Consider the following 9,849-nt stretch of genomic DNA (forward strand, 5'->3'; position numbering starts at 1 on the left):
CCCCGCAGGCCCTAGCCGTCACCTACTAGGCCTGACTCTGATCTTCCTACAGGTCCCAGGGGCAGTTGTGGTTAGCCATGTTGTCGTGTGGGACATCATGGCATTCAACGGCATCATCCACACCCTGGCCAGGCCCCTTCTGGCACCCCTCCAGCCTGTGAGTAGGTGATGGACCGGGGTGGGGGGTGGGGATAGCAGAACAGCAAAGGGGTTAGTGGACAGCCCTGGCCTGCCAGGCCTTGACACTTTCCTTATTTGCAGCGGGCAGTGGTGGCCCCTGAGGCTCCACCGGTGGTGGCAGGCGTGGGGGCTGTGGTAGCAGCCGGAGCCCTGCTTGGTGTCGTGGCCGGAGCCTTCTACCTCCGTGCTCGAGGCAAGGCCACAGGCTTTGGCTTCTCCACCTTCCAGGTAGGGCCATGTCGGGGGGGAGGGGAAGGGGCTGGGGGTGCCTGGGTCCATCGACCTTCCTCGAGGTCCCTCACCACACCTCTCTTCTCAGGCAGAAGATGATGCTGAGGAGGACTTTACCCCGTGGCAGGAAGGGACCAGCCCAACCCTGGTCTCTGTCCCCAACCCAGTCTTTGGCAGCCACGATGCCTTCTGCGAGCCCTTTGATGTGAGTGTGGGGGCTGAGGGGCGGTAGAAAGGGGCTCGAGGCCTGGTTCTGGCCCAGCCACAAAGGGTCCTCTCCCCACCCCCAGGACTCACTGCTGGAGGACGACTTCCCCGACACCCAGAGGATCCTCACGGTCAAGTGAGGTGGCCGGGGCTGAGCAGAGGCACGAGCGAGAGGGAGACGGCTTTTATTGCCCGCCTTGGACCGAGGCTCAGTGTGGACAGGGCAGGAGGGGGGAGGACCTGCTCTGGACAATAAAGGCGCCCTCAGCGGATGTGGGCCATGTCGCCGAGAAAGGGCGTCTTCATGCAGCCGGTGCACAGCTGGTCCATCCAGAGCGGCGCCTCGTGCTGCAGGGGCGTGCGGCGCGGGTAGAAGGTGAAGTCCACACGGTAGTTGAGGAGACAGCTGAGGGAGGCCATGTAGAGGTCCGAGAAGCGCACGAGGCGCCGGGAGAAGTAGGTAGGGTTGTGGAAGGTGCGGAAGATGCTCCCGAACTGGGCGTTGAACAGGGCCTTGGTGATGCACCTGTGGGGGAGACACAGGGCAGTCGAGGGGGCCCAGGAGGAAGCCCTGGCAGGGAAGCCCTCCCTGCGCCCCCCCACGGCCCACCTCAGCTCCTGCCGCTCCTTCAGCCAGGCTGCCAGCACCTGCTGCGATTCGGCGTCCTGGTACGTCTGTGGGAGACCAGGGGGTGCTGGGGTGTGCCCGGGCGGTAGCCCTGCCCTCCTCCCCACCCCGCCCCTGCCCCCGTCCCACCCTCCCACCTGCATGCGCTCCAGCAGCCCCGTGAGCGCCTGCTGCCACGTCAGCGAGTGCATGTACTGCTCCGTGTTGATGATGCGGATCTCGCGCTCCAGCTCGGGGATGATGGCCCCCGTGCGCCAGCCGTGCCTCAGCATGAGGTCCTGCCATGCAGGGTGGAGGCAGGGCTCAGCGGTGACAAGCAGGGGGTCCCTCCTTCCCTCTCTCCTCCCGGGGCCCAGCCTTGCCCACTCACCGCCAGGTCGCTGTACAGGTGGTCTCCGAAGTAGAGCACGCGGGGCCCACGCCATTCTGTCAGGCGCAGGAAGTCGTACAGGTTTCCCTGCGGAGAATGGGGGGCACCGCGGAGCACAGTGTACTGGGGGCTCCTGTGGGGCTGCCAGAACCCCGCCCTGTCCTCCACCGCCCCTCCCAAATCCCCAGAGGCAGTGAGGCCCCTCCAGCTGGACGCCCAGCTGCCCTTTCCCATGGCCTCACTGACCCAGGGCTCTGGCCCTGGTCTCCTCCCCCTCACAGTCGGGAAGGGGGTCTGCCTGCCCCAGGAAAGTCTCCTGTGGGCCTGGCACGGTGCCCTGTGCCTCCAGGGCCTCCCCTCCCTGTGGCCTCACACCCGCCCCAGGGATCCCACGCTGTGGGAAACAAACCACAGCAGCAAGCCCATGGCCCTGCGGCCCTTCCTGTCCTCCCGGGCCGGAGCCCGGAGGGACCTGGCCGAGCTCACTGCAGAGCCATCTGCCCCGTCGGCTCCAGAGCCAGAGAAGAGATGAAGGCAGTCAGGCTTAAACACAATAGAGGAGGCTCTCGGGAGAGCAGAGAATGGGGCAGGGGGCCCAGAGCAGGAAGTGCAGCAGCCGCCGGGGCAGGTGCCCGGAGCCCACAGCCCAGCAATGAGCAGAATTCACACTGGGCACAAAGGAGTCGGTACCGCGGCCGCCCGTGCTGCCACGGCGACACAGGGGTGGCCAAAGGCTCCATTGCAGAATTCAGCTCAGGTGTGGAGTCGGGTACAAGGGGGTGTGCCGAGGATGGGCCCCGCACCAAGAGAGAATCTTGAGGGCCAGGCGCTGCATCAGGCAAGATGGAGCCTGGGGTTCCCGCAAAGGGAACCAGGGAGGAGGCATAAAGACAAGATGCAAGCAGGATGCAGGGCGTGCGTGTGTGCGCACGTGCACGTGCGCACACACACACACACACACACACACACACACAGTGAAACTTCAGATCATCAGGCATAAAGAAAAGGCTAAAAGCTGCCAAAGGAGAAAAAGTCCCATGTTCCCCACAAAGGTGCGTGACCCACCTCAGGCTTAGCTAAGATGCTGAAACAAAGGAGCCGAGGGAGAGAGCCTGAGCCCAAAGGGACCATGGAGAGCTGGGGGCCACAGGGCTAGGAGTACTGCCTGCAGGTCAGGCCTTGGCGCTGGATACCCCAGGCTGGCCGCCCCCACCCCCCCGGAACCTACACCCTCAAGGAGACCAGCTCAGCCAGGATTTCCACATTCCATCCAGGACTAAATGCCTTAATCCTGCTCCTTAATTGCCACCCAAGCCCGGCACTAGGCCCCTTTCTCATCTTCCTAGACACCAGCTAGGAAAAGGGATCTCCCCTGAAGGCCCGTGAGCTGCTCCTACAGCTGGTCTGGCCGTAGCAGGGTGGTCAGCCCCAAGTAACAGTGCCACTGATCGTCTAGGGGACTTTCGGTAAATGCCGGGCTAACGTGAGGGTTTTGTACCACAATTCAGGAGAACACTTTTCTTGGTTTGTTTACACCCTACTTCTTCTGTGGACGAGGAAAAGCACGGCACAGAGAGGCCAAATGACTCGTTCAGACTCCTTCTGCTAATGAGCAGTCAACTGAAACGCCAACGCAGGCAGCCTGGCCAGGCCTGTGCCCTCATAGCCGTTCCCTGGTGCCCCGGGACACAGTGCGAGGGGGCAGAGGCACGGCAGGCGTGTCGTGGTGCGGCAGGGCCCAGGAGGCCGTGCAGCTGCCCCCTCTGCAACCTGGGGCCAGGGGGAGGCCACCCACATGGCACTCACCTGCCGATAGATTTTGCCCTTCTCCAGGCTGGTGATGCGGTCCCAGTGCAGGGAGCCCTTCTCATCGAGTTTTCGGAAAGGCCTGGTGCGACATGGGGAGGGGGCGGTAAAGAGCTGGATTTCCGGTGTGGGGCAGGACTGGGGGGGCAGGCACCATCTCCACTGGCCACGTGCTGAGAAGGGGGTGCCCCCACCCCAAGCACGCAGGGTGCCGGGCAAAGGCCGGTTTCCACGCCCCAGTCCCATCACCCCAGCGAGGCCCATACTTGCGCCGGTCGGTGAAGAAGCTGGGTTTGTCTGCCTGGACAATGACCACATCGAAGAGCTGACGCCAGTCGGGGCCCACCATGTGCCGCATCCCCTTGTCCCTGGGCAGAGGCACAGGGAGGGCAGAGGTGGGGACAGGCAGCAGGGGGGTGGAGGGGGCCGGAGGTTTCCCACAGCCCATCCGACCCCTCCTCCCCACCAAGGCGGCTCACACGAAGCTGAAGGGGCTGTTGGTGATGAGGAACAGCTGCTTCCCATGTGCCACCAGGCGGCTCAGGACAGCGAACGTCTCGTCCCCTCTCAGGATGTACTTCTCTAATGGGGACACGGGTCTGTGAGGGCCAACCCAGCGCCCTGCCCAGGAACGCGCAGGAGGGGCTACGGCCCACCCTTACCCATATCCCGCTCGATCCACTGGTACATGAGGCCCTTCACGTGCACGTCTCGAATGGCATCCTGGGGGCAGTGGAGGGACAGTGAGGCTGTAGCAGGGCCGAGGAAGCGGGCCCTGCCGTGGCCAACTTTACCTTCCCTGCCACCCCGAGAGGCAGGCCACAGGTCCTCACCGTCACGTCCTTGTAGAGGTGCGCCTGGTCAAACTCCAGGCCGTGACCCAGGAAGTGGTCTACCACGCAGGACAGCAGCGCCATCTCCGGCAGTGAGAAGATGTCCATGAACTGCTTGATGGAGGGACCCTGCAGAGGGGACCACCGCCTCAGCAAGCCCCCGGCCTCGGCCCCCAGCTCTGGAGGCCACGGGCTCTGAATCTAGCTTGCCACACTGGGGTGGGCACTGCCTGCGGGTCAGGGCCAGCGCTCCAGGGAGCGAGCGGGCCCGTGCGGTGAGATCACTGCACAGGCTGCCCGGGGCTACGACGGCCCATGGACTGGGTACCTTGCCGTAGAAGCCGCTCATCTGGTACAGTGGGATGTGCTGGGTGCCCCCGTATAAATCGATCACCTCCTCGTCAGGCACAGGCTGGAGGCCCCTGGGCGGGTGTGCAGACATGAGTCCAAAGTAGTCCAGAGCCGAGGCCCCGGTAGAGTCGGGGGTGGAGGGGAAGCAGGGTGCGGCCGGGCAGTCTGCACTGACCTGTAGGCCGTCCCCAGCTGCACGTAATGGAAGGCGTCAATCTTCATCAGCAGGCTCTGGGAGCACCGAGGAGTGGGAGGGGTGGGGAGAAAGGGGTCTGCACTGGCCCTGGGCCAGCCTCTTCCAGCCTCTGGGCCACAGCCCCGATGGGAAGGTACCGAGGGGATCATGTGCCCGTCGAGAGGAAGTCCCCTTAGAGAACAGGGGCTAAGGAAGTACTGCCAATGCACATCCCGTCAGGAGGGGCTGCTGGGGTCCGGGGCCTCGGCACTCACCTTCTGAATGTCGTAGTGGAGGCCTCGGATGGCAAAGCTGGGGTCATAGTCATACTTTCGGATCCCCTCCGGGTACTGTTGGGGGGAAGTGGGCCAGGCTGAGCCAGCCAGCACAGACCTCTGGCGGGGCTGCTGCCTCAGGGGAGCCCCGTGCCTCAGCCTGGGATCGCTCCAGCGCCGGGGCCACCTGCCCGGCCAGCCTCACCTTGTAGTGCTCAATCAGGATGTCACGGGCAGCAGTGAAGATCTCGGGGTGCAGCGCATCTGCGTACTGGGCCAGCGTGTAGTCGTAGTCGAAGCCGTAGACTTCGACATCGCGCAGGCTGATCTCGTTGTTGGCGTAGATGGCCGCTGGGTTCAGGAGGCTGCAGACCTCGGGGGGCAGAAGGTCTAGAGGGAGGACACGCAGTATGAGGAGGAGGTGAACACAGCGGCAGCCAATGGTTACCAAGCACTTTCCAGGTGCCCAGGGCCGGGAGTCTTGTGAAACCACGCAGGATGCATATGGTCAAAGTGAGGCTCAGAGAGGCCACCTGCCTGGGGTCACATGGTTGGGGGTAAGGCAGAGCTGGCAATGGGCTAAGGCCCCGGCTGGGGTTACACCAGGGCCCACAGCTCAGCAGGTGTGCTGAGCCCATGTTTCCTCCAGGCTCCCGTGAACCCGTCGGAGCCGTGGCTATGCTCAGAACTTTCCACTTTGCCTGCAGCCTGAGCTGGGCCTGAGGGACGTGACGGGAATGGGGGTACTAGGCAGCTCCTCTGTCCCTCGCACTCCCTGCTCGGTGCACCTGCCACAGCTTGTGGCCCCTCTAATCGGATTTTAGCTGCCCGCCAGTCTACATAATGACATTTGCTGTTTCGAGCCAGGGAACATTGCTAATTACGACAGGCAGGACATGTGATGTTGGCTTGTGGGGCAAGTAACCAGGCCGCTCCCCACTGGGGACGTGGTCATAGCCATCCCAGGCCCCTGGCTGCTACTGAGGGTTGAGTGGGACACTGTGCAGAGTAGGCTCCGAGGGAGGCAGATGAGGGCGAAGGGGGTCCCAGGCTCATCTTCCTCAGTTTCCCCATCTGCACAGTAGGGGAGGTTGATGGAGAAAGGGCGTAGGCTTTGGGGTCAGACGGGCCAGGCCAAGCTCTCCTTCTCACAGCTGTGACCTCAGAAAAGTCACCTTACTTTCCAGGCCTCAGTTTCCCTATCTTTAATGGGGAAATCAAAATCACGCCAACCTACAGAATCACTGAGAGGGTCATAGGGAACGTTCTCTGTGCCGCACTCCTGCTCTGCCCCCGCAGCAAATGTAGGATTACGTGGGCGATGTGTCTCCAGAACCTGTCATCTCCCTGTCCCAGAGTCCCTGCATCACTCAGAGAGGGGGGCAGGCAGGACTAGGACACAGGGCACAGCCCTGCAGGGGCTCCAGGTAGATCCTCACCTGTGGCTGAGGCCCACCCAAACAGCCCAAGCCTCCAGGGAATTCCCGTCTCAGCCACAGCTAGGCATCGCCTTGAAGCAGAAGCCCTGGGTCGTGCGGCATTCCTGGCAGCGGTCTGTGCTCAGAGACAGACACTGCTGAGCTCCCACACACCAACCATTTGCCCTGGAGGCCCCCTCGGAACACAGGCTCCATCCCTACCCCCTTTCCTTCGGAGCCCAGTGCAGGGTGTGGGTGTGGGAACAAGTGTGGCTGGTTCCGCTAGGGGCCCCAGGCCGACAGAAGCCTGGCAGAAAGCAGCTGTTTCAGACTGGTGGGTGCAGACACAATACTTCTCGCTTGGACGCACATGAGACACAGCCAACCTCCGCTCTCCAGGGAGCTGCTTCTGAGAAGCCCCTGAGGTCACTAGGACCCTGGACCTTGCTCTCCACACGGGCCTGAGTTCCTGGGTGCCAATGGTAACTCTTGGTACAATGTCCAGGAGACCCCCAGGAGGGAGGGATCTGCTTGGTGGTGTGGCCCCTTATTGGCATGGTGCTGGCCATGGCCAGCTTTTGGCTCTGTCCTTGAGGATGTTCTCAGGGACAGATGCTCCTCTGAGGAACAAAGCAGGGTAGGGAAGCAGCCTGCGGGGTCTTCCCTCCTGACTGGATTTCTGGACTGAGGAAACTATAGCTCTGGGGGCCACAAGGCCCCAGTCCTTCCCAGAGGGCTGCGGTGGTGCGTGGGGCCCAGTGAGCTTGACGTACCCCTCATGCGCACTGGCCTCCCAGGTTCACTGGGCTCACTGTCAGACCCTCCCCTTCCTCTTCTGAGCCTGCCTCACTCCTGCCCCAGGCTCCAGGGCTGACTCTTCCCCACAGCAGCTGTAAGACTCACTGTGGTTGCCGTCCCCCCAGCTGCTTCTGGGTGCACACGCCGGGTGCCTCAGAGGCTCACCATGTCCAGGCCTCACTCCAACCCTGTGAGGTGGTCACACTTATTCATCCATCACCCAGAGGAAGAAACAGGCTCAGGGAGGTGAAGTCACTTGCTCCAAACCACCCAGTAGTAGGCAACTGAGATTCAAATTCAGGTCAGTCCACTTGCCTTAATTACTCTCCCCCTAGGCCTAGCCTTCCAGCATCCCCACACTGGTGGAGAGGCAGTGGCCTGGGGCCCAGTTCCCTGGCCAAGTCTTGCCCACAGGCATTAGCCCAAGGCGTATCTCAGTCCCCAGAATCTCCCCCAGAAAACCCATTCAAGAGGGTTGAGTTAGGACTCAGGGGTGCAAGGCTGGCTCATCCTGGTGCTCACCACGGCATCTTGGAAATGACCTTGCCCCTTTCAGATCAAGAGGTGTCTCTGTGGAGATCTGAAGATGCTGGCACACCTGGGGTGACAAAGCCCAACAGACCTCACTATGTTCGCTTCCACACCTACCAGGCAGGCTCCTCGGGCTGCTCTGCAGGTCTTCTCCAGACCCAGAGCAAGCTCCTCTTCTTTTTTTTTTTTTTTTTTAAAGATTTTATTTATTTATTTGACAGAGTGAGAGAGATCACAAGTAGGCAGAAAGGCAGGCAGAGAGAGGGAGAAGCAGGCTCCCCACCAAGCAGAGAGCCCGATACGGGGCTCGATCCCAGGACCCTGAGATCATGACCTGAGCCGAAGGCAGAGGCTTTAACCCACTGAGCCACCCAGGCGCCCCGCAAACACCTCTTCTTAAACAGCCTCCCAGGCCTGTCCTCTCCACTGAGGCAGTGCAGGGAGGGGTCCTGTGAAGCCCAAGGGCTTCGGAAGCACCATTTCCCAGGGGTCTTAACTATTCTGCCCTGTGCGTCTCAGGTGAGCACCGTTCAGCTCTCTGCACAGCTGGAGTGGAAGCCCCATACCCTCAGCTGGAATCTTCCAGCAGGGCACTTTGTCTTACCAGACAATGACCCTTGGGGTCTCCTCTGGAAGCTCCCTGCCCTTTCTTGGCCTGGTTCCCTCTGAGTCATCACTACAACCCTGTGACAGTGGCCCCAGGGCTGTGTTTAACACTGTGGCCACTGAAGGTCTGAGAGGGGGAGGCCCGCTGAACACCCCCCGCTGGTCAGTGATACCGTGAAGCCCAAACCACATCTGCCTGCGGCAGAGGCAGAGCCTCTGGAGATGCTGGGACATGTACAGAGCACTCTCAGCTCTCCTGCCTCATCAGGGCACTGCAGCCTGGCCTCTCAGGGGGAGACTTCAGGGCTCATCAGCCCAGTTTCCTCTGGGGGTGGGGGATGGCCAGGAGGTTAAGTGTTCTGGCCAAGGATGCCGCCACCCTTGTGGACTCCAGGGCCCTGGGGCGACTTGGTCTCCTTTGTCCAAACGACACCTTCCCCTCCTGGGCTGACAGTGCTCCGGACCTCCATCGCAATCTAGAAGTTGGCGTCCGTTTAGGTCCGGCAGCGCCGCCGGCTGGCTTTGTCCCCGATGCTCCCGCCCCAACTAAGGGCCACTAAGAGAACAAGGGGTTGGGGGCATTTCCGCCGCAGCCTCCCTGCAGGCGGGACCGCCAGGAAAGACGGTGGGGGCTCCGCATTCCGGAGGCCGCTTCGGGATCCCCGAGCTCCTGCAGACGGAGCCAGGGAACAAACCTCCCGTCGGCCCACCTGCCTCCGGGCGTCGGGGCGGCCCCAGAGGCCCCTGGGACGACCCGCTGGAGCCTCCACCGAAGAGCTGCCGGGCCTTCGGGCTCCGGGACCCTGGCGAGCCCCACCAGCGCGCTTTCCCCGAAGAGCGGCGCCCGGGACGGCCGGTCTGTCCGTCGCCTGGACGAGCGCCTGCCGCCGCGCGGATACACCCCCGGCGCCCGTCCCGCTGCGGGTCACCCACCGTGCACCAGTCTCCGCATGTCCTGGTAACGAGCCCACAGGTGCGCGCTGACTTCGGCGCCGCCCGCGGGCGCCGGGGCGGGCGCGGAGCGCGGGGCGCCCGGGCAGTGGGCACCGGGACCCGGGGGGCCGCAGCCAGGGCAGGAGGGCGTGGACGAGGAGGCTCGCGGCCCGCCGTGGCCCCTGCACGGCAGCCAGCGCCGAGCGGCCGCCCGCAGCCCCGCACCCGCCATGCCCGCCGCGCGCTACCCGCGCAGCCCTCGGCCCGTCGGCCAGTCCGCCGCCCTCCGACTGCGCGCCCGCCACGGTGGCCGCGTGCTCCTCACGGCTGCCGGCCAATGGGCGCGGCGCGTGGAGCCCGGCCGGCCAATGGGCGCGCCCCTCGGCCCGGCGGGGCGGGAGGTCCCGGGACGGGGCGGGGCGGGGAGGACTCCCGGGCCCCCTCCCCCGTCTCCGCGAGGCCAAGGACTCTGCGCTCTGCGCCCCCCTTCGGTCGCCACGGCGGTGA

At 63.5% G+C, this 9,849-nt stretch overlaps 2 protein-coding genes across 4 annotated transcripts in view; one reads left to right on the forward strand and one right to left on the reverse strand.

The window, feature by feature from the left end:
• STAB1 (stabilin 1) overlaps nt 1–927 on the forward strand; it is a 27,120-nt gene extending 26,193 nt beyond the window's left edge. For both annotated transcript variants that reach the window (XM_045990627.1, XM_045990628.1), the window contains exons 66-69: nt 53–157; nt 262–408; nt 500–616; nt 702–927. In XM_045990627.1, the coding sequence (XP_045846583.1) occupies nt 53–157; nt 262–408; nt 500–616; nt 702–758 (426 nt within the window). In that variant the 3' untranslated portion in view covers nt 759–927. The remainder of the gene's footprint in view (nt 1–52; nt 158–261; nt 409–499; nt 617–701) is intronic.
• NT5DC2 (5'-nucleotidase domain containing 2) lies at nt 788–9,631 on the reverse strand. Of its 2 annotated transcripts, XM_045990630.1 has the most exons (14): nt 9,343–9,631; nt 5,262–5,446; nt 5,057–5,131; nt 4,782–4,837; nt 4,584–4,677; nt 4,256–4,384; nt 4,085–4,145; nt 3,902–4,004; nt 3,689–3,790; nt 3,423–3,504; nt 1,617–1,703; nt 1,384–1,524; nt 1,229–1,293; nt 788–1,144 (listed from the first exon to the last, which is right to left on the reverse strand). In XM_045990630.1, the coding sequence occupies exons 1-14, from the start codon at nt 9,572–9,574 to the stop codon at nt 883–885; spliced, it is 1,674 nt and encodes a 557-aa protein (XP_045846586.1). In that variant the 5' UTR covers nt 9,575–9,631; the 3' UTR covers nt 788–882. The 2 variants fall into 2 exon arrangements, with proteins under 2 accessions (XP_045846586.1, XP_045846587.1); XM_045990631.1 differs by lacking the exon at nt 1,384–1,524.
• Between the last annotated feature and the right edge of the window lie 218 nt (nt 9,632–9,849).

This window comes from Meles meles, chromosome 20, assembly GCF_922984935.1.
Source record: "Meles meles chromosome 20, mMelMel3.1 paternal haplotype, whole genome shotgun sequence".
NCBI classification, from domain to species: Eukaryota; Metazoa; Chordata; class Mammalia; order Carnivora; family Mustelidae; genus Meles; species Meles meles.

Coding starts and splice junctions, on each gene's coding strand:
- NT5DC2 (XM_045990630.1), bottom strand. CDS start 9,574: ATGGCGGGTGCGGGGCTGCGGGCGGCCGCTCGGCGCTGGCTGCCGTGC. Junction 3,505..3,688: donor TTCTTCACCGACCGGCGCAA/GTATGGGCCTCG, acceptor ATGTCGCACCAG/GCCTTTCCGAAAACTCGATG. Junction 1,704..3,422: donor AGGGCAAAATCTATCGGCAG/GTGAGTGCCATG, acceptor CATTCTCCGCAG/GGAAACCTGTACGACTTCCT.